The sequence below is a fragment of the Aspergillus japonicus genome (genome assembly GCF_003184785.1).
Source record: "Aspergillus japonicus CBS 114.51 unplaced genomic scaffold BO86scaffold_1, whole genome shotgun sequence".
In the NCBI taxonomy this organism is placed as follows: domain Eukaryota; kingdom Fungi; phylum Ascomycota; class Eurotiomycetes; order Eurotiales; family Aspergillaceae; genus Aspergillus; species Aspergillus japonicus.
Window position 1 is genome coordinate 549698 of NW_020291638.1, and position 21593 is coordinate 571290.

Genomic DNA, 21593 nt, shown 5'->3' on the forward strand with positions numbered 1-21593 from the left:
AGATCTATAGACAAGAAAGATCGTGAAGCTGTTTCCTCGAGCTCAGATGAGCACGACGGCTTTCCGGACCGCATCCCGACAGCAATCTCGTAGGGGCTCTTCACAATTAGCCACCTCCGCGTGGTATACCAAGAGCAGAGGCGACGTGAGTCCGAAATGAAGGGATTAGTTCCTTGACAGGAACGGCAGTCCGCCGCCGGCTAATTGCACTCACGTGGGCGTCAGCTTGGCCGTATGGGGAAGAACCGTCCCCAGATTGGCAACGCATGGGGCGAGAATAGCCGAGGCATGGGCTGATTTTCCCCATGCCCCAGTTTCTGCAGTTTGCTCGCTCCTTGGTCACAATGAAGTACCGGCCTGAAGAGGCTTGCATGGGCTGTGACATCCCCAGGCGCTGCAGCGTAATTGCCGTATGCAACCCCGTTTAGCCAGGCCAACCACGTGGTCCCCGCAATGGTACGCGAGTGATTCCATATACTGGATTTGGTCCGTTGTGTTCTATGTGGCGCTCGGAGTTGTGTATCCTAGATGCCGACTGTGAAGAAATCGCGCATACATAGACGAAAGACAGAGGTTGAGGAAGAGGTTGAGAAGGAGATTGAGATGGAAGGTGGAAGGGAAGCCTGCCGCCCGGAGCCTGAAATGTCGGGCATCAACCTCTGCTGCCTAGCGCAATCTAACCCTACGAACTCCTGTCGCCACATCTCGTCTATCACAAATGATAGGAAACTCCCTCTGAAAGTTATTATGTTCAACAGTCAACACATATCCTAACATATTGACTGAAAGTACAAATGCTTCTCCAAGTCACAAACAGAGCTCAAAATGAATCGAACGAGCTTTATTAAGCTTCTTGAAAAAAAGTCTATATCTAGTCTATATATAATTGGCCTTCATCTCAACCGACCACAATTATTTCCAAGGAAACATTTATAACTCAAAACAGAATCAAGCATGACCTTGAATGTGTCACTCCCGCCTAGCACTCTTCACCTTCTCGCTCCTCCACCAGCCATTATTATCTCCAACCAAACATTCCAAATCCCATAAGTAGATCCACAACAACCCCTGCAGTCTCTAACCTGCATCTCTCCGAAATATCGAAAAAAAATCACTCCGACCGCGCACTCTTCGTCTTCTTACTCCTCAACTTCATCATCAGAAACACCAACCCATACGACGTGATACAAAATAGCGCCGTAATCCCAGTCTACAAGAACAAGGTCAGTCAATGTTTCATCTTCAAGCTTAGGACAGACAGAAACTCACATCTCTCCAGGAATAGTACTTCTCCTTTAAGTTGAACGACTTGGCGTAGTCCGCTCCAGTCGAATACTGGCAGAAGGAGCACGAGCCTGTCGCGCTCGCGTCCAGCAGGTAGCCCGTGTTGTTCGCAATGAAGTCCGCCATGTACTGACCGCAGGTCTGACCGGACGGGGCGCTGAACTGGACGAATTCCGACGCCTTGCATTGAACTTTCACGTCCCAGAGCACTTCACCCAGAAGGCCACCGACGAGATAGGTGAAGGGGTCCAGGTAGTAGATCCAGTAGCGCCAGAAGGGCGTGATCTGGTCGTAGGGCACGACGACACCGCAGAAACTGATCATGCCGGCGCCGATGAGAATGGGGTTCATGATGGCGGCGAAGTACTCGTTAGGCGCGTAGGCAGCGATGGCCTGGCCAATCGATGTGTAGAGGAACTCATAGACTGGGTTCATTGGTTAGTCCAAGCTTGGGGCTGACGAAAGAGGGACATGATAGGGGTGAATCATACAGATCATCTGAAGGTAGACATGGCCCGAGATGTAAGCCGAGACGGGGAATCCAGCAGTAAAATACCAGCATGCAAAGTACAGTGTGGCGCAGATGATCAAGTACGGGATCTCAGAGACGGTTTGGGCTCCAATAAAGGCTATCCAATGATAGGTTTTGGACTAGTTGCTAGATTAGCGGAGTCGGCTGCAGAGAAGGCTTTTGCAACTTACCTTCTTCTCTCGAGTCTCGAAGATATCGCGATTGTGCAGAAAGAACGGCTGCATCTGATTGATACAGCCCGGGGCAACGAAGATGAAGTTGAAAATAGCAAACAGGCGCAGTTGAAGTGCGAAAGTGCCGTCTCCCATCTTCCAGAAAGTGAAGCCACTGAACAAGGCAGCGAACACGTGAAGAATGATCTTGTTCCACATGTAATCCTGCGATCGTTAGCACCAAGCTGTCTGGCTTTACATCCGATACATACCGGTGAGCGCCACAACTGAGTCATCAATCGTTCGAGCACCATCTTGAACTGAAACCAGACGGGGGTGGCGAAGTCATGGTGGTCCTCTTCTCCGGTCGAGTTCGCCTCGGCTTCCTTGTTAAGTATTTCAAGATCTCGGAGTACAATCTCACGTTCTTCAGACTGGCTCCAGACATCAACCCAGTCGATCGGCTTTTCAGTGTTGCCTTGAATCACTTCGACGATGTGCTCAGCAGGGTTCACGTCAGGTGGACAAGGAGCACCGTTCTTCGCAAAGTAATCAAGAACCTTCTGTGAGTCCTCGCCAGTCTCTCCGAAATAGGTCATCTTGCCTCCCTTCGCAAGCAGAACGAGCGAGTCAAAAGCATCGAACAAAACTGCGGATGGCTGATGAATCGTACACAACACAGCTTGGCCACCATCAACGAGCTTTCTCAAGAACCGGATAATGTTGTAGGCCGATTGCCCATCCAGGCCGGAGGTCGGCTCATCCAGGAACAGCAAGGTCGGCTTGGCCACAAGCTCAACGCCTAGGGTTACTCTCTTGCGCTGCTCAATGCTGAGGCCCGCGCCCGGAACACCGATCAAAGCATCCTTGATATCACTGAGCTCAAGCAAGTCAATGATGTGGTCAACGTAGGCGATTTTCTCTTCACGTGGCACGCTGGCAGGTTGACGCAACAGAGCCGAGAAAACTAAAGCCTCCCTCACGGTGGCTGTGCCCTCGTGGACATCCATCTGTTCACAGTACCCAGTAGTCCGCTGAAAGCTGATACCTTGAGGTCGTCCGTCAATGAGAATAGATCCGACGATCTCACCGCTGTCCTTCCGCTGAGCAAGCACATCAAGCAATCTGAGATCACATTAGCTAGGTATCTGTAAACATGGGTAGTCATCAAGCTTACGTGGTTTTGCCAGCACCCGAACTTCCCATTAACGCCACCAAGTTACCAGGCTTGACATACCCGAACACCTGGTGCAAGAGTTGCTTCTTCTCCCCATGGAAGGGAACATAGTAGTCGAGATGATTCCACGTGAAAGTGGATTGCTTACCTGTTTGCGCAAGAGCATTGCCCTCTGACTTGGAAGCACTGGATCCCTCTTCATCGGCTACCTTGGACTTGGCACCTCGTTTGTACAGGAGCACAGAGGAGCCAGATTGGTTGTTGTTCAGTTCGAGGCCCAGCGAAGTGAGAAAGATGAAGAATGCCCAGAAACCAACAATGATACCGAAGCTGCGCCAAATGTGATGGAAGGAGTAGCTGTATTGCTCCCGAATGTAAGCAGCGCCGTTAATCACACCGTCTGTGCTTCCTTTGACTGTGCAACCACGATTAGGCGAGGCACCGGCCGGGTAGCCAGATCCGTAAGGAATATAATCAGGTGTCACGCAGTCCAATTCAAGTCCGACAAATTCGTTGGCCATCAGGGCTTCAAACGCATAGGCACCGGGATTGAGGTAGAAGATCCAGCGGAACCAGACGTGCATCTGCTCGAAGGGAATGAGATAACCTGCGCCCCGGTTAGCTTGGTTCATTGGACGCGAGCTTCCGTTGCATACCTCCGTAGACAAAAAATACTGTTGAGACAAACCCAGTCATCTTCGACGCGTTACCGAACTTCTTACAGAGAGCACCGATTGCTCGGAACATCTGCAGGAAGCACAGCGTCTGAATAACGACGATGATCCAGTAAGTAAAGAAGCGGCCAGCATCCATCCGCAATGCAGCCATGAAGTACAGAATCAACGAGAAGCACGAGACCTGCACTAAGACAATAGGAACATCGGTGATGGCGCTGGCGATCGCGAAGGCTGTTGGCCTGTAAAAGCCAAATCTCTTTTGGCGCGAGAGAATCGGCCGACCCATGAAAGACGCGGTTGTTTCCGACATGGCATCCAGCAGGAAATAGAGAACTGCGAAGAAGAGAGCACCGGGTCGCAAGAAGATGGAAGAGCTGTCAAGCTTGAGGTTGTAGAACAGACTACCACAGACAAGAGCCTGGAGAATAGCAGATACCACCTTGATGATGATAGATAGTTTATCACCGGCTAAGATTTGAAATTGGCTGGATCGATGTCAGTACCAGCTCGGGTTCGATCATTCTTCAGCTTCACTCACCGAACTGTGCAACTGACGACTTGATGCCAGAGACCCGCCGTGTAGACGCTCTGGGGCCGAGGAATGTGCTGCTTTCTCTTCTCCATCAGCACTGCATTGGCCAAGTTGATCTCTTCGTCAACCAGCTTCTCTGGTGGCTGGATGTCCTCGAGCATCTGAGAGCAAATCGAGCTTTGGCGGTAGTAGGCCTCGAATTCAGCTGCAGTATTGGGCACCTTCCCTTCCATGCCTGGAGCCACAATGCGCTCCGTGGTCACGGTGACGGAGGTGAGAAAATCGGCGACATTGGCACCTCGAGGACAAACGAAGCCCATGTCCTCAAAGTAAGCTCTGGCCATCGCCCGCGGACCGTAGTAAGTCACCATACCATCGGCCAGCACCAGAACCTTATCGAACTGGTCGTAGATGCCATTGCCCGCCTGGTACATGGTAGCCACGATCGTCTTCTCGTTCTGGTCTGCCTCGCGTCGGAGCATGCGAGCGAACTCCACTGCCGTCTTTGAATCCAGGCCTCGAGTTGGGTTATCCCAGAACTGAACAGGACTCTGTAGAAGAAAGGTTCTTAGCAATACAATCCACAGAGTCGCGATACAATCATGACCATACCTGACCAGCCATCATCTCCGCCAATGACACACGTTTCCGTTCGCCACCAGAGACACCTCGAATGAACTCATTTCCGACCAGAGTCTTCTTCGTATGCGGAATTCCCAAGGAGTCCAATATATCATCTCGCTTATCTTGCACATATGCCTTCCTGTCCTGCAGATGTTCAGGCCGTTCCCGAGGTACTTTATTCCGCAGAGCAAACTTCATCGTTCGATTGACCGTCAGCGTAGGGAAGTGCACGTCGTCTTCGTTGTTGAACATGATCTGTTGTCGATACTTCTTTGCCTGCTTGTGGTCCATACTTCCGTACCGGGTCTCGCCCACGACCTCGTCGAAGGCATCGCGATCGTTCGACAACACTCGGAGAAAAGAAGTACAGCCGGAACCGGGACGACCGAGAACGAAGAGCATCTCCCCCGGTCGAACCTGGCCAGTGATTTCTTTCAGGATTGTCCGCTTGGGTCGCCGGCTCTTTTGGAACCAGCCGGTGATTTGTCGCGGGTCGGCCACCGACAATAGTGTTTCGCCAAGGGCCGCATCAGGTGCGGTAACGTTCACGCTGACATCTCGGAATGTGAGTGTCAAGCGCTTCCGGATATCGGAGGCCCCAGACTCCATGTCGACCGTTGCTGAGGATGATGATGTGTCCATGTTTGCTGATAGGTCCGATCAGGTCGTAGCTATCTGTGGGTGGGTGTCCCGGTCAGTATATCCGCCATAGCTTTGGCAGGAGAGTCCATACCTAAGAATCACGGTCCATGGAGCTTCGAATACTCAGTCAGATCCAGAGACGTAGCTGAAACCACCTTTGGACAGCTCGAGGAAGCTCAGACTCTTTTATTATGAATTGGCTTCCTGCGTGGCATATGCGATACGCAATTACTGCCAGTGCACATATCCGCAGATCCGTAAAGCCGATATCCGTAAAGCCGCCCCGTTCCACCGGTCAGAGCTCTCCAACGAGCTCATTGGTTTATATGGGGGATTGATCCACAGAAGGCGTTGCTTATCATGGTTCCGATGGTCCACGGATATGAAAATGCAGTGTTTTTGATCTATAGCCGGCTGCGCTAGAATTTGCGTGGTCCACCGTGCCTGAACAAGTTGCCCATTATGACCTAACTCGAACCCCCGATCCAGAATGGCGAGCTCTCTCGCTCAGGGGTCTGATCCAGCCTTATTCCGAACTCTGTTTCAGCGCGAATCAGATGCATTTTCTGCTGGCGTCAGGGCCAGACCACTCGGAATGAGGGACCTGGACCCGCGAACCATAGGGTCATCATGGTCGCTGATAAATCCAGCCTGTAGGGGATGGGCTGTCCGGCTATTCCAATGAATGGGGTGTCCAAGGGTTGGAAATTGACCGGATCTCCGTCACAGATCATCACAGCGATGATGGAGCCGTGATAAGGCAAAGTCTCGACCGATCGACCACGTGGCGATAGCAGCTCTTGACCCTTGGTCTGTCGGACGGCATAAAGAAGACATGCGTTTCAGGGAGATCCGAAGGGTCAATCTGCACCCTGGCATGCTGTTACGTACGCCTTTTAGCGCGGGTAGAAAGCCGGTGTGTCTGTGATGTCTTAGCCACGTGTATCCGTATTTCCATGGTTTTTCTACAGAAGAATTGAAACGTTAGTCTCTTCACAGAGACTCCCTGCCGTAGTGTGGACAGGACTGACGTGATCCTCATCCTGTCAGTGGGGACAGCTTGAAAGAGACAGTCATTGTAGACAAAGCACCAGAACTTGTCTTTGACGCGAATATGCCAAGCAAGGACCACGAGGTTCGAGCGGTTTCAGCTTTTCGGCAATTGAAAGGACATCAAGGAAGAAAGAAACTATTTGAAGCAAGAAGGGTAGAATGATGGTCGCATCCGCCGTCCTGATATTGTTTGTGTAAAGCTGAGCGATGGTGATTAGGTAGCTGAGCTGCCGCACTAGACGGAGTGACATTCGGCGAGGACTAACCAACAACTGGCGGCGGTCTCTTTCTTGGCTTCCGCTCCGGCGTATCTCTCAATTTCTCCCCGACCACCACCACCACCACACCCGCGCCGCAATCCGCCGCAACTTCTCCGGACCTGACCTTCGACCCGGTCAGTGACCCCCCTCATGGCGTGAACCACGACACTCTTCTCCCTTCCCTTGGGCCTTACACTCTCACCACATAGCAAAATAACATCATAACCATGAGCGCCTCGCGTGTAGGCCGAGCCACGCTCAAATCCGCCAAGGGAGCAGCAGCCGCAGCAGCAGCGAAGCCCGCCAACGCTGCTCCCCGTACCGGCGCGAAGAACAAGCTGAAAGCACCAGCCCCAAGGTAACGCACGTCTAATCCAGCCTTATCCATGACTATCATCTCTCCCCCAAGAACACCAAAAGCAAAAGCTCAAATTAACCCAACCCCCTCAAAAGCCACCCCGAATACACCCCGGCCCTCTCCAAACGCGCGCACCCCACGCTGACCGACTTCCACCACCACCCGCCCTCAACAACGACCCGGATGAGCCCGCGCGTGATGACGGTTATCGGCGTCAGCGCGCTCGGCTTGAGCACCTACATCGGGTACCTGTACGCCTCGTACCGACGCGAAGTGACGCACTCGCAGACGCTGTCCGCCACGGTCCCGGCCAACGTGACGGATCGCTACAACACGACGGCGCGCACCTTCGACGCCGACGTCGAGATGTCCGAGAAGCTGATGCGGCTGGGCGCCAAGCGGCGCGACCTCTGCCGCCGCGCGCGCGGCGACGTCCTCGAGGTCAGCTGCGGCACGGGCCGGAACATCGAGTACTACGACCTCGGCCCGCCGCGGCGCGGCATCGTCGACGAGCGGACGGGCGCGGTGGGCGTGCGCGGGTGCCGGTCCGTCACGTTCGTGGACCTGAGTCCCCAGATGGTGGACATGGCGCGCCGCAAGTTCGAGGAGCTGTATTCGGGGAAGAATAACGATGCCGTCCGAAAAAGGGTCGAGTTTCGCGTGGAGGATGCCGCGGCGGTCGGGGCGGGGCCGAGTCCCGAGATTATCGGGGCGGCGGCCGCTGGTCAATCCAAGAAATACTTTGATACGGTCGTGCAAACGATGGGGTTGTGCTCGTTGCCGGATCCCGTGGGTACGCTGAGGCATTTGGGGACGGTGGTCGATCCGCAGAGGGGCGAGATTCTGTTGCTGGAGCACGGTCGCTCGCATTATGCGTGGTTGAATCGCGTGTTGGACAATTTGGCCCCCGCCCATGCGGATCGGCATGGGTGTTGGTGGAATCGCGATATCGGGGAGATTGTGAGGGAGAGTGGGTTGGAGGTCGTCGAGGAGAAACGCTGGCATTTTGGTACGACTTGGAAGTATGTTCTGAGGCCGGCGAGAAAGACGGCCGAGTAGAGTGTGGCTCGATGATATTGTGCTGCTGTCTTGGGAGCGGTACGCTTGCGGTGTAGATTATGCTTGTAGATCTGGATGTACTATATGTATCTATAGTGGTTCTGAGCGGAGTTATATTGGTTCAATAGATAGATTTAGAGATCTTATGTTAGAGTGGATCCTCCTTGATGTAGACGTCGAGGACGTATCCAGCATACGACAAGTACGAGACATCGTACCGCTAGAAGACTTTGCATTGAAAATTCTGCTAGTTTCGTTCCAGATTTCTAGTCACGACAGACAATGGGCCGATGGATCAGAGACCCTGACCTGGGTTAGTGATAAATGGAGCAATGGCCTCTGGCGGATAAGGCTGAGGGACGAAAGGGACTTGGAACCGATAATGCCCGGATCCGACCTTGTGTTCCCCCGTCTCAGAGCCCAGTCGAACGATGGCCGTTGCATTCAGAGGCACGTCGAGCTCGACCGTGAGCACCTTCGTGCCATCATCATCCTGCGAAGGGCCCAGTTTCCACCGGCAAAACCAGCGCCCATACGGGCAGTCATGCGAAACCACCGCGTAGGTTAAAGGCCCGCCCGGTTGAGGAGACACAGAGACAATCTTCCACCCGGGCTCGCGCGGAACCAAGCCCCCGACGGTCTCATGCAGCCATTGAACAACAGACCCGAGAGCATAGTGATTAAAGCTGGTCATCTCGCCGGGGTTGATCGACCCGTCCGGCAACAGGCTATCCCATCGTTCCCAGATGGTCGTAGCCCCCTGCATAATAGGATAGAGCCACGATGGGCACTTATCCTCGAGCAGCATCCGATAGGCCAGACTAAGATTGTTGCTGTCGCTGAGTGCTTCGAGGATTATGGGGGTGCCGGCAAACCCCGTGGCCACGCGGAACTTGGCCATACGCACCAGGCGTGACAGCTGGCGGCTGATGGTTGTACGTTGGCTTTCGGAATCTATCAAGCCAAATACAATGACCAGAGCATATGCTGTTTGGGAGTCGCCGGTGACTAACCCGCTCGGAGTCACATACTTGGCATGGAAGGCTTGAAGGTGTCGGTCGGATTCTTGCTGGTAGTGGATGTGGTCGGCTTCTTGCCCGAGAAGCCGACTGATCTGTGCCAGGGTTCTGGTGACGCGCACCAAGTAGGCATCTGCCACGAGCGCGCCGCTAGTTCGTCCATCCCCTGGCTCGTCTGATGGAGCCTGGGGATCCAGCCAGTCTCCGAGCTGCCAGTGGTCCGGATCCCACAGTCCATCGTCGCCCCGACGAACCCCCTGGTCCAGCCATGCCTTCATGCCGGGATACTGCCGCCGGAGGATTTCCACATCACCCGAGGCTTGGTACAAATTCCACGGCAGAATGATCACCACATCGTCCCAGACAGCTTGCGGCATCGGAGGCCAGACGTGCTGAAGCACATTCGGCACGACAAGTGGGGGCACTCCTCCATCGCCATGCTGCTCTGCAGCTACGTCCTCCATCCAGTCAGCCAGCATTCCTTCGCAGTTATACAAGAAGGTTGCCGACGGGCTGAAGACCTGGATATCACCAGTCCAGCCCAGCCGCTCGTCCCGCTGGGGGCAATCGGTTGGAATGGACACGAAGTTGCCTCGCATGCTCCACCGAGCGTTGCGATGCAGCTGATTGATCGCATCATTCGAGCACTCGAAATCCCCCGTCGGAGCAAAGTCTGTGTGCAAGACTAATGCGGTGATATTCTCCTGCCAAGAGACCGATGAGGACCGGGGGTCCCATCCGTCTACCTGCACGAAGCGAAATCCATGAAAGGTAAATTTCGGAGACCAGTCCCTGAGGATCTCTCCGGAGGAAACGATCACGTCGGTGCATTTGGCTTGACGCAGCGGTCGACTGCCCAGCTCCCCATTGTCCAATACCTCCGCGTGCGTGAATCTCACCTCAGCATCGGCAGACAGAGCCAATTCCCGCACATGGAGCTTACCCACCAGGTTCTGACCGAAGTCGAGAATCAAGCGCCCAGACGGGGTGGTAAACAAGCGCCGTGCTGTAACATGTTGTGTAACCCGTACTGCGGGCGCTCGAGGGACGACCAAGGATGCCTCTGGCAAAGCCAGCGTCACGACGGGCGTCCAAGCCGCCGCCGCCGTCGTCATCTCCTGGTAGTCGGGGTCGCCGTGCCAGTCCCCCAGCTCCTCGCGCATGTCGTACAGCTCGCCATCATAGATCTCGCTGCGCACGAGGGGGCTGAAGTTGCATTTCCAACTGCTGTCCGACACGACCTGCAACAAGTGATCCTTCCGGGCGCCGCCAACAATCTCCAATTGAACGAGCGCACCGATCTGGTCGCCGTAGAGGCACCGTCTACCACCATTGAACCCCAGGCGGCCTGCATACCACCCCTCGGCCACCTCCACTCCCAGCACATTGCGAGCCGCGATCCCGGCAGAGACATCATGAACCCGGTACGCCATACGATGGTGGTAGCTCGTCCAGCCCGGTGCCAACTCTTCATCCCCCACCCGCTCCCCATTCAGATAGACCCGATACATCCCCAGCGCTGTCACGTAGAGTCTCGCATGATCCACAGTCCCAAAGTCGGCAGGGAGCTCGAAGGTCTTCCGGAAAACGACCGGCCTGAGGGTCTGGTCGCCTCCGATCGCCGGGTGAACCATCGGGACGGCGGTCCAGTCCTGCTGGCTGAGCAAAGCGCATTCCACCCCGCTCCATGTCGACCACGCAGTGAAACCAGCATGTTTTTCAGCTTCAGTGCCATGATCTCCTGTCGTTTCGGTCCAGGTGCCGTGAGCGCGCACGCGAATCAACTTACGTTCGCGTGAGCGCAGCGGAGGGCCCGGCCATGGTACCCACGTCGACTCGGGGCTGTCAACTCGATAGATATGTCCTTCGTCCTCCTGGTGGCATTCCGGTGCTTTCAAGGCAATCTCATATGCGGTTTGGATCCAATCGCGAATACCCTTGTTCGAACAAGTAGCCTTCCACGACAGACGAGGCGCGTCATACTGGATCCCGAAGCCGGACAGGGAGTGCTCAAACGCGAGGGCAACGATTTCTGCCATCTTGAGGTTACTTGTGAAAGGAGGATGGGAGTAAGACTAGCCTGTAAATCATTGATCATGAGTCCAAATAGGGAGAGGGTTCTCCTTTCATATGAGAACTCGCGTCATTTTTGCCCCGAGATAACCGACAGAAACAAGCCTGTAGCACGGCGAGGGGGAATGTCGGGAATCTTATAACAACTCGCCTTGAATTCCGGATGGCCAGTTCGATACGCACAACATCTGTGATAGCATAAATCCGGAATAAACTGAGAGAGCTGGTATAAGTACTGATCCTATGGCATAGACAGCGGCGAGGCTGGGTTGTGGAAATGACGCTCGGGTTGGACCATGCCGAACGAGGAGGCGAACGGCTTCCCCGCAAAGCCGGCAACTGCTGCTGCACTCTGCATGTGCTCACCGTGGACGGCAACAAGACCTTCCAGAAATAATGTATACACAACTACGAGACACGAATTACTTGAGACAAGAGGACAGTTGTTTCAGGATTTTTTTGAACTTTTCTTTTTGTATAGCAACCAGGAGTCCGTAATTATGCCAGCCATAAACTAGGCATAGCCCCGAAGCCCTCATTCTCCCGGTACAATCATCCACTTCATAACATTCCATAAAGATCTAAAACAGTAAAGAATTTTTTTCCATCTTTTTGGTGCTGCGATGTTGTTGAAGAACCATCCGACTGAGCAAAAAGCAATCAGAGGTTGAAAGCATCACGTCATTGGTATGACCCAATGTATGAGACGCTGCCCGAAGGCGAAGAACAGAAAAACCAGTAATTAGAAGGAGGCAACCATTCGACCAGCGCACAGTACCGCCCCCTTGATCTGCGGTGTGCGACTATCTAAGATGGTGAGACGATTTGAGTTTGATAAAAGAGACAACCAGGTAGCAAAAACCGAGTCGCTAGAACGCCGTACAAATGCTAGCATGAGGAATCGTAACGTGCGCAAAGAAACAAGAGAAACCACGACTAATCGATCGACGGGCGATGTGTCCGAAGCGCCCACAGCGAGTCGACGAAGAAAAGTTTTGTTAATACATGTCGATGAAAGGTGGAAGAAGGCGACGGCGTAATCTTCCTGGTTCGAGCCACAAGGCCGACTTAAACTTTACGGAAATCTTTTTACGCATGTTAGTGAATGTGTCACCTCGTCGTCAGAGACGGAAGAAAAATGTAGTAGTGCATACCCGAAAGCACAGGATAGATCAGCTCGAAAGCCTGATAGATCTCCTCACGGACCTTCGCACCAGTGAGCACGATCTTGCCACTGACGAAGATCAGGAGCACGATCTTCGGCTTCATCATGCGATAGATGAGACCGGGGAACAATTCGGGTTCGTAAGAACTGAAGTTGTGGTGGCGACTAGCCAAACCCTCCAGGCGAATCGGGAACTTGATGTCGCAGGAACCGACGATGTTCTGGATCTTGAAGTCCGTGAACTTGGCGTTGAAGCCGAGCTTCTGAATGATACGGGCGTACTTTCTGGAGGCCAGCTTGGAATCATCTTCCGACTTGGCACCAGTAACCACCATCTTGCCGGAGGCAAAGATTAAAGCAGTCGTCTTCGGCTCTCGGATACGCATGATCACGGCCGCGAAACGCTATGGGAAGAGAAAAAAAAGACCAGTTCAGCCACAATGTCCCCTGACGTGCCCAGCTCAGGAGGATGTGGAAAGTAATACCTTTGGGTTGTACTCCGCATTTCTTGCGTGAAGCGCGATGGTCTTCAGGTCCAGGCGACAGTCAAGGTTGACCGTGGCGACAATGTTTCTTCAAAGATAGAAAAAATTCTTGTTCAGCAATCTGGTGAACCAGAGGAACGAGAACAGTAAGAGTATACTCACTGCAACGTAGGCACAATGCCGCTTCCTGGAGTGTTGGCACCAGGAGTAGCAGCGGGAGTTGCGGGCGCCACCCCGTTGCCATTCGAGGCATTTGCTCCCTGCTGCTGACCATTCAAACCTCCGTTGGCACCTTGAGCCATCGCCATGTGCGCGTCTTTTTCGGAAGGTGGCGTGAGATCACCAGCACCACCGGGAAAGGACAGAGAGGCAGGAGAAGTGAAGGCCCGGGCTTGCTGCGCAGTGGCCGGATGAGTTGTGAGAGAATCCATCGCGACGAGAGTAGAGAGTTACTCGAGCCGTAGACCAGCCGACGCTGAAGAGGTGATGAGAGCTTTCGGATGACAGTCTGCACCGATAATCTCAGTCAGTCCAGGAAGACAGACAAGGCAAGGCCAGGTAAGTGATAAGGTGGTGGATGGATAGTGAGGTGGTTGCGAAGGTGACAAGTTAAAAAGGCGGTCGGGTGGCGAAAAAAAAAAAAAGGACACCCGGAACACCCAACGGCAGCGAAAGAGTCACGTACCCTTTTGTGGGAGATGAACAAATCAATGTCTCCCCTACAGCAACACTGCCCACAAGCAACGAACCGTTTCAGGTGAATGAAACGGAATGAGGTTCGAGGTAGAGTGCCAAAGATAAAACCAACGAGAACCCACAAGTCCAGTCAAATCAAGTCAAGTCAAGGTGACAAGAGCCTGACTGAATGATGATCAAGTAGTACCACGAAGCCCAGATGGAGGATGGGAGAGAGGACGGTGAGGATGAGAACTAGAAAAGCACAACCAAGTGTTTTCTAGGGAGCAGGGAACAACTCGACGCAACCTCTGCGGTTATTGCAGAAGTGAGGTAACAAGCACGGAGTGAATAGGGAGTGTCAAGACAGTGCGATGCACGATGCACGTGATATGATCAAAGACAAAAACTTTTTTTTTCCTTTTTTGGAATTGGTGATGTCTATCTGCGTCTGGAGAGAAGGTGCGTGTGTATGTGAAAAGAGAGAGAGCGATGAAGATGCGAACCTGAGGTTGCAACCTTCCTGTTTCAGTAACTGAATCTGAAACAGTGTAGTAGTAAGATAAGAAAAAGAAAAAGGGAGAGGTATAAAAAATAGCTTCTTCAACCTTTTTCCAATTCTTGGCTTCCTAAGAACTTCTTCCCGGGAATCTTAGACCAGCGCGAAAAACAGTAGAGACAGCTAACAATTTAGCGGCTCTGTGAACTGTACGAGTGGAGAGGATAAGGGGGGGGATAGGAAGGGGGGAGGATATCGGGCGGGAAGAGTGTGTATGGCTTTCCGGGCGGTGCCAAGACCAGATTCAAAATTCCAACAGAGTCAGGAAAGTGGGAGGTTGGGCCTTTATATAGGCTGACTCACAGGAGCCGGGGGTGGGTGATGAAGGGAAAGGAAGGGAAAGAAGGGGAGCTGGCGTCAGGGGGGGCTGGGCCCGGCGGCGAAAGGCGGCAAAAGCAGCGACGGTCACCCATGGGTTTGGCTCATTTGGCTGCTTTAGCACAAGTATTTTTGAGTGTGTTTTTAGTGTTTTCAGTGTTTTCAGTGTTTTTCTATGGACCGAACGCTCCACTAGCGGCTCTTGGAGGGTGGCCAACGCCGCCCACTTTCGCTTTCCCAAGCAAAGACCCCCCCCAAGACCACCCAAGACCCCCCAAGAACCCCCAAGCACAAGCGCTGGTTTGTTGATCGGCGGACCCACGGTAAACACATTGTCTGGGAGTTCCACCGGCGTGCACCTGTTCTCGTTGGCTGTCGCCCCCCTTACTCTTTTTTCCCGACCGGCGCCATGGTTGCAGCCACTCGATTTGGACCAGTCCGCGTTCCTCCTGCGATCCACTTTTGCAAAGTCCATCCATTCCGTTTCCTTCCAATCATGCCGGCTTGCTGTTCTCGGCGACTAGGAGATAGCGAGGGAGAAAAACGCGTCTGCCCGCCATCACGGTCCTGCCGCTTTAGCAACTGGCAACCAACCCTCCACAAAAGCAAAGATGGAAGGGAAAAAAAAAAATTTGCTCTCTTGGCCCGGTTTCTGTTCCTTTCCATGAGCTTGTTTGGGGCCTCAGCGCTGCCTTGATCGCGGCCCCAAAAAAAGGATTTTCGGTCGAGTATGATGCTTCTGATCTGAATTCATCTTGCGACTATCCTTTCATCACATTTTGCGTTCTGAGAATTGCTATGATTGAAAGGAATCAAATCAAGATACAGAATGATGGAGGATGGAGGATGGAGGATGAAGGATGGATCAACCGGCTGGAAAAGATGCTGGGCCGACCGCGACAGGAAAATTTGGGAAGGGTTTCAAGCCGGTCGCGCGCGTCATGGGGTCGGTAGACTGGACGCGTCCTCCCTTTTCATTTGGCGTTGCCTGCCGCCTCCAACAAGCCTCAAGGGCAAGGCTCCAGCCGATGGTACTTTCTTGCTCCTATGAGCAATACAGTACGTACAGTACCCCGGATCTCAGACCACCAACTGTGATCCACCAGCTCGATCGGTATTCGGTCAACTTGCAGCCTTGAGCCTTGATGCACTGGTCACTTTAGGCCGGGAACCTTCATTTATCGAATCGATCTTAATCTCAGACATGACCAGTATCACCTCAGCACTGAACCAGCCCTCAAACTTATCGTTCCAGGTTTCAACCCTCCTGACTGGCTATGCTGCATGCCTTCCGTCTCTGAGCCGGCCTACATAATCCGGCCAGGTGTCCTTTTCCAAGCCTCTATCGCAAAGAATGGTACACAGTAGGCTTCATCATTACTCGACTGTTGCCATCGGGTTTCAATACTCGGGGTGGTCGATACACGGCATAAGATGAAGAGGACGAAGTACGGAGTACAGTACTATGTATAGTAATCCGTAGATGGGGAGATGGATATGGTACATGTACATGCATGTACATGGACCACATGACTAGAGACGCGTTGTGCCACATCGTTGTGCATTCAGATGCTTATTTATTTATTCGGTAGGTATTCAGTCGTTGCTGCATCGCCACATTCATACGGAGTAGTTAGAGTGTCAAGTTCTTTGTCAGCTGCGGTGCATCACATGGGTGTCAGGGAATAAGGCCGGGCAGGCAACCGGGAATCGACCATGACATCTCGATCGCGTGTCGTCATCAGGACTTTGGTTATCTTCTCAGTATCTCTGGGATTCATTTGAATCTGCTCGATTGTTGGTTGCCTTCATGTGATTTGAAGGCCATGTCTTAGTAAGTACCTGCCACTGCACCTGGTTGCCACGGCTATCTCCGGCAAGGTGACATTTGGACCAAGTGGAAGTGTCATGGGCTTATTACTCATACTCGTAGTGTTGAGTAGCACAAGATCGGCGACGCGAACCATTTGATCATCACGACGTATGCGCAAAAAGTCGCGGGGGCGGCTTCGGGGTCGGCCAAAGACTCAGGGTTCATCGGATGGCAAGATACTGAGTACGGATTGGATTTGTACAGCAGTAACTAACTGCAATGACATGACTGCTGCCCTTGCGCATGTCCCGACGGGATTCACGGCTGTATGGGCGGAAGTAGTCTTGCCTAGTAGAATATTGAGGGCGGCTTGATTCACATTATCCGCCTTCCCATTGGCCGCCGTTACCTCGGGCCGACCACCAAAATTTCAATCCACCACCTTTTCCCTCCTCTCCCTTCATCTTCTTAGTCACACTTCTCCCTCCATTGGATCAGTGCTTCAATCTGGCCGGTCGGAGAGTGACTCCTCTGATTCTAGTAGTTTGTTACTGCTACTACTGCTATTTTACAGGGCGACAATAACGTTACTCCTGTTGACGATACCCCCTCTACCTTCTACTGTCGCGCTCTATCCCCCGTCTATAATGCATTTGATCTCAGTATAGGATTCGCAACATTCAGCCCTACTGTGACCCTCGTCTCCACTCCTATCTGCTCCCCCTTCAGTCTTCATCACATCTTCTTCGCCTAATCGCCTAAACAATGGCCTCCAAAGGCGCGGTCCTGCCGCTGTTGAGGCGCGAGTTGCGACCCTCTTCCCTGCGCCTCCCCAAGGCTTCCGCCTCGTTGTCATCACTCGCAACCTCTGCACGGCCCTCCAACCGCTCCTTGCCAGCCTCATACCGCAAAGCCATTCGACCACGGTCGCTATTCACTCCCATTCAGACATGCGCCTTCTCACAATCGGTAACACGAAGATTAACCGATGCCGAAGGCAATTTCGATCCCCGTCAGCTGGACAGAGAATCGGATGAGGTGGATGTTTGTATCGTCGGTGGCGGTAGGGACTCCACATAGACTCGGTCGCGCGGGTGGCATGCATCGCGCAAGTGAAAGAGTGTAAAGTGACTGACCCTTATCGTTTGACGCCTAAAATAGGTCCCGCTGGTCTCGCTGCAGCTATTCGATTGAAGCAATTAGCAAATGAAGCCGGCAACGAGGAGTTCCGCGTCATTCTGTTGGAAAAGGCCGGCGAACTTGGCGCCCACGTCCTGTCCGGCAACGTACTTGAGCCAACGGCGCTGAACGAACTCCTGCCCGACTGGCTTGCGGAGGACAACCCGTCCCGCTTCGAGGGGGCGACGCCTGCGAAGGCGGATAAGATGCGCTTCCTGACTCAGAACTCGTCCTTCCCGATCCCCGCGCCGCCGCAGATGAACAACCATGGCAACTATATCATCAGTCTGAACGAGCTCACCAAGTGGCTAGGAGAGCGGGCGGAAGAACTTGGTGTCGAGATTTATCCCGGATTCGCAGCCAGTGAGGTGGTCTACAAGTCGGATGGCTCCGTTCTAGGTGTCGCAACCAACGACCTTGGCATCGGTCGCGACGGCAAGGCGAAAGACAGTTTCGAGCGGGGTATGGAGTTCCATGCGCGGGTCACCTTGCTGGCCGAGGGCTGTCATGGGAGCTTGACCAAGCAAGTGGCTAAGAAGTTCGACCTTCGTCGCGATAGCCAACCGCAAACCTATGGTATTGGTCTCAAGGAGATCTGGGAGATCCAGCCCGAGAAGTTTAAGTCCGGTGAAATTACGCATTCCTTGGGATACCCTCTTCCGTCGGATACCTACGGTGGAGCATGGATGTACCACTTCGGCGACAACATGGTTAGCATTGGCTTGGTCGTGGGCCTGGATTACCCGAATCCCTGGTTGTCGCCCTACGGTGAATTCCAGAAACTCAAGCACCACCCTCTCTTCAAGGAAGTGTTGGAGGGCGGCAAGTGCATCTCGTATGGTGCGAGAGCCCTCAACGAGGGTGGCTTCCAGTCCATCCCGAAGTGCGCTTTTCCCGGTGGCGCCTTGATTGGCGACAGCGCCGGATTCTTGAACGTTCCCAAGATCAAGGGAACCCATACCGCGATGAAGTCTGCCATGCTGGCTGCTGAATCCACCTTTGCAGCTCTGCAGGGTAACTCTGACGGCAGCGTATTCCTCTTCGACTATGAGGAGGCTTTGCGCAAATCATCAATCTGGAAGGAGCTGTACGAGGTACGCAACATGCGCCCCTCTTTCAGCACGCCCCTTGGTCTCTATGGTGGAATTCTGTACTCTGGCCTTGAGGCGTACATTCTCAAGGGACGAACTCCCTGGACGCTCAAGCACCACACCACCGACGCCGCGGCCACGAAATTGGCCTCTCAGTGCAACAAGATTGAGTACCCCAAGCCGGACGGCGTGATCAGCTTCGATATTCTCACCAGCGTCAGCCGGACCGGCACAAACCACGAGGAGGACCAGCCCGTTCACTTGCAAGTGGAGGACTGGGACAAGCATACGGATGTTGCCTGGCCCAAGTACCAGGGTGTCGAGAACCGGTTCTGCCCGGCCGGTGTATATGAGTATGTTGAGGACTCCAGCAAGCAGCATGGTGTTCGCTTCCAGATCAACGCTCAGAAGTAAGCTCTTCCATCATCTCTCCTTCACTTGACCGACTGCTAATCATACACAGCTGCATTCATTGCAAGACGTGCGATATCAAGGTACCCACACAGGACATCAACTGGCAGACGCCTCAGGGTGGCGAGGGACCGAAGTATTTTATGACCTGATTAGGCACATCCATTGTGTTGTAGCAAAAGCAGCGGGGACTGATCATTTGATATGGAGCCATGTACATACGGCTTTCGGCGTCGAGGCTCGGTGCATTCGCCTCATTCCTAAGCATTGATCTATTGAAGTACAGTACGTACTCGGTGTTTACATGTCACATGAACTTTTTGAAATGTTCATGTGAACCGACCCCACTTAGCGCAGATTAATAAGCAAGAATGTGCCACACGAACTTATATATTACTGTTTTTTTACTTTGAAATTTATTTTCTTTTAAAACAGACTCCCTAATAAAGAACCCTCAGGTAAAAGAATAATAAAGGGTATTCCTAATAATAATCCTAATGTAATTAGACCCTAATAATCTCAATAACCCTAAGAATTTTAAGAGTTCTATTAATCCTAATGTAAATAGTTGTAAAGCAGTTTTTAAATAGTTTCTAAGCAGTTAGGAAGCAGTTAAATGTAAGGGTATTAAAAAGATAATGTGGAATGAAATCTATATTTTATCTAAGTAATAAGGTGGCTTGTAAATTGTGTGACCAAACTGCTTAGTAAGCCATTTTCGTGCCACGCGACCGAAAAAACGAGGTCGGCTCACCTGTAGTCTGACGTACTCGTATTATTGCTACCGTACAGCCCGGGGGGCGAAGTGCCAAGCCACTAGTCCCTGCGTAGCCTAGCTGGGGTTCTGCGCGGATCATCCGCTTTTGCCAGCCCGCGGTTCAGCTGGGTTGATCTGTAGATTGCATGTTGTTTGCTGAGGGTGTTATACATCACAAATGATTCGAGTTCGGAGATGGATGAATGCATTCCGCAAGGGCTTGTGCTCAAGATCCGCAGTCACTGCTGATACGAAGGGCTATGCTGGTTGATTGCTGATCAATTCAAAGCTTATAGTCCGGAAGTACGGAGAGGAGGCGGCATGGCTGAAGAATCTAAACATATCCTCGCTGTCGCAATATCATAGGTACAGTACTCCGTACCATCAAACACTTTGGATCGCTGAGCTTCAGACTTGGTGGATCATTGGGCCTTCAATTACTTGATCAATAGAGTCACGGACTCACTACTTCATTGTTCTCAGTTGTGATGTACCGTCGAATCTCCTCTTACACATCAAAATGTATCGGATTTGCTACCCCATAGGTACATGTACCTGTAAGTGTACTGTACCTATCACTAACCTTTCTGGGGCTCCACAGCAGCACTAAAGATGAGGCTACACGACAAAAAAAATGTGTTGGTGCAGTGTGGGGGAACTGGAACGTCGAGAGTGATACACTGGCCTCTGGTCACGGGAATATATACATCTGCAACTTCTAATCAAGTTAACAACACGGCCGTCTATAGAAAATATTAGGCGAGCTCAGCATTCCTATAAAAGCCCTCCAGGTACCACCCTTCTGCTCTACCTGAACAAACACCATCCATCTATTTACTTTCAAGTACCGTAGCTATCATATCATCCTTTTTGAAGGCAAAGTCAGGAACTGGACAAGGCGGGGCCACGTGGAACCGCAGAGTGAGGCGATCCGGCAAGGTCGCCCGCCATTGGATGCCCTCCACCGCCAGTGGTCCGAAACAATTGCCCTGGCGGTCAAGGAAAGCAGCTCGCAGTCAGTCGCAGTCCCGCAACTCTGCCCGCCCGCTCTGCTCTGCCGCCGCCGCCGCCTCTTTGCTTTCTCCTCTTTTCGCGCCGTGACGATCGCTCACTCACTCACTCGATTCCTGTTCTTCTCCTCTCCTCTTTCTCTTCTTTCTCTCTCGTCTCTTCTTTCCACTACTCTTCCTTATCCTCTTCCAGCTTCTCGAACTCTTGTCACCCGTCCTTCATTCCTCACTCATTCCCTCCGTACCCCCCTATCCGTCCATCTATCAGATTATCGCGACATAATAAACAGTCTGACAACAACTACCTCGCTAACCCCTCCGCCCCCCCTCTCCTTTTCCCTCGACTGCGACAACCCGCCAACAATAGCCACCTCGCACCACTTTCAGTTCCCAGCTGGTGGTGTCCCTTGATTTGCCTATCACCAGGTCTACTAAACTCATCCGGAATATCTCGACCGTCTATTCCCCGGCCCCCGGATTGCCAGGAAATCCGAACTATCTCGAGCTACCCTTTCTGTCGCAACTAGCTACCTGGAGTACACACCGTTGGAGAGACAATAGCCGGGCCATCATCCTCACCTGTGGCTCATTTTCCCAGATCACCTACTGGAAGAACTTCCGAGGCCACACGTTAATTTTCTCTTGCCGATTGGACCATCCCGCGACTTGTTTTGTTTGCTTTCTGAGT

At 52.7% G+C, this 21593-nt stretch overlaps 6 protein-coding genes across 6 annotated transcripts; 2 read left to right on the forward strand and 4 right to left on the reverse strand.

Annotated features, from left to right (window-relative positions):
- Positions 1-888: 888 nt before the first annotated feature.
- On the reverse strand, positions 889-5880 carry BO86DRAFT_405468 (putative ABC multidrug transporter). Its single transcript, XM_025674092.1, has 10 exons — positions 5712-5880; positions 4967-5653; positions 4361-4905; positions 3802-4307; positions 3146-3752; positions 2241-3093; positions 1987-2193; positions 1776-1935; positions 1270-1709; positions 889-1210 (listed from the first exon to the last, which is right to left on the reverse strand). Exons 2-10 carry the CDS (start codon positions 5618-5620, stop codon positions 1112-1114), a joined length of 4071 nt encoding a protein of 1356 aa, XP_025533340.1. The 5' UTR covers positions 5621-5653; positions 5712-5880; the 3' UTR covers positions 889-1111.
- A 1142-nt stretch (positions 5881-7022) lies between these two features.
- BO86DRAFT_351198 (class I SAM-dependent methyltransferase) lies at positions 7023-8350 on the forward strand (the record flags this gene model as incomplete). Its single annotated transcript, XM_025669420.1, has 2 exons — positions 7023-7291; positions 7387-8350. The coding sequence occupies exons 1-2, from the start codon at positions 7161-7163 to the stop codon at positions 8348-8350; spliced, it is 1095 nt and encodes a 364-aa protein (XP_025533341.1). The 5' UTR covers positions 7023-7160.
- Positions 8259-11797, reverse strand: BO86DRAFT_384546 (alpha-L-rhamnosidase). The gene has a single exon (XM_025670910.1). It carries the CDS (start codon positions 11406-11408, stop codon positions 8646-8648), a length of 2763 nt encoding a protein of 920 aa, XP_025533342.1. The 5' UTR covers positions 11409-11797; the 3' UTR covers positions 8259-8645.
- A 338-nt stretch (positions 11798-12135) lies between these two features.
- Positions 12136-13523, reverse strand: BO86DRAFT_424160 (TBP family protein; the record flags this gene model as incomplete). Its single annotated transcript, XM_025675441.1, has 4 exons — positions 12136-12527; positions 12597-13011; positions 13093-13180; positions 13255-13523. 4 exons carry the CDS (start codon positions 13521-13523, stop codon positions 12511-12513), a joined length of 789 nt encoding a protein of 262 aa, XP_025533343.1. The 3' UTR covers positions 12136-12510.
- Positions 13524-14383: 860 nt separating this feature from the next.
- Positions 14384-15311, reverse strand: BO86DRAFT_3275 (uncharacterized protein). Its single transcript, XM_025668611.1, has one exon. The coding sequence runs from the start codon at positions 15117-15119 to the stop codon at positions 14571-14573; it is 549 nt and encodes a 182-aa protein (XP_025533344.1). The 5' UTR covers positions 15120-15311; the 3' UTR covers positions 14384-14570.
- Positions 15312-16866: 1555 nt separating this feature from the next.
- Positions 16867-19516, forward strand: BO86DRAFT_384550 (electron-transferring-flavoprotein dehydrogenase). Its single transcript, XM_025670911.1, has 3 exons — positions 16867-17520; positions 17619-19137; positions 19191-19516. The coding sequence occupies exons 1-3, from the start codon at positions 17223-17225 to the stop codon at positions 19288-19290; spliced, it is 1917 nt and encodes a 638-aa protein (XP_025533345.1). The 5' UTR covers positions 16867-17222; the 3' UTR covers positions 19291-19516.
- Positions 19517-21593: the final 2077 nt, after the last annotated feature.

Coding starts and splice junctions, on each gene's coding strand:
- BO86DRAFT_3275 (XM_025668611.1), bottom strand. CDS start 15,119: ATGGACTTTGCAAAAGTGGATCGCAGGAGGAACGCGGACTGGTCCAAA.
- BO86DRAFT_405468 (XM_025674092.1), bottom strand. CDS start 5,620: ATGGACACATCATCATCCTCAGCAACGGTCGACATGGAGTCTGGGGCC. Junction 3,094..3,145: donor TCGGGTGCTGGCAAAACCAC/GTAAGCTTGATG, acceptor ATGTGATCTCAG/ATTGCTTGATGTGCTTGCTC. Junction 1,936..1,986: donor TCGAGACTCGAGAGAAGAAG/GTAAGTTGCAAA, acceptor TCTAGCAACTAG/TCCAAAACCTATCATTGGAT.
- BO86DRAFT_384550 (XM_025670911.1), top strand. CDS start 17,223: ATGGCCTCCAAAGGCGCGGTCCTGCCGCTGTTGAGGCGCGAGTTGCGA. Junction 17,521..17,618: donor TGTTTGTATCGTCGGTGGCG/GTAGGGACTCCA, acceptor CGCCTAAAATAG/GTCCCGCTGGTCTCGCTGCA. Junction 19,138..19,190: donor TTCCAGATCAACGCTCAGAA/GTAAGCTCTTCC, acceptor AATCATACACAG/CTGCATTCATTGCAAGACGT.
- BO86DRAFT_384546 (XM_025670910.1), bottom strand. CDS start 11,408: ATGGCAGAAATCGTTGCCCTCGCGTTTGAGCACTCCCTGTCCGGCTTC.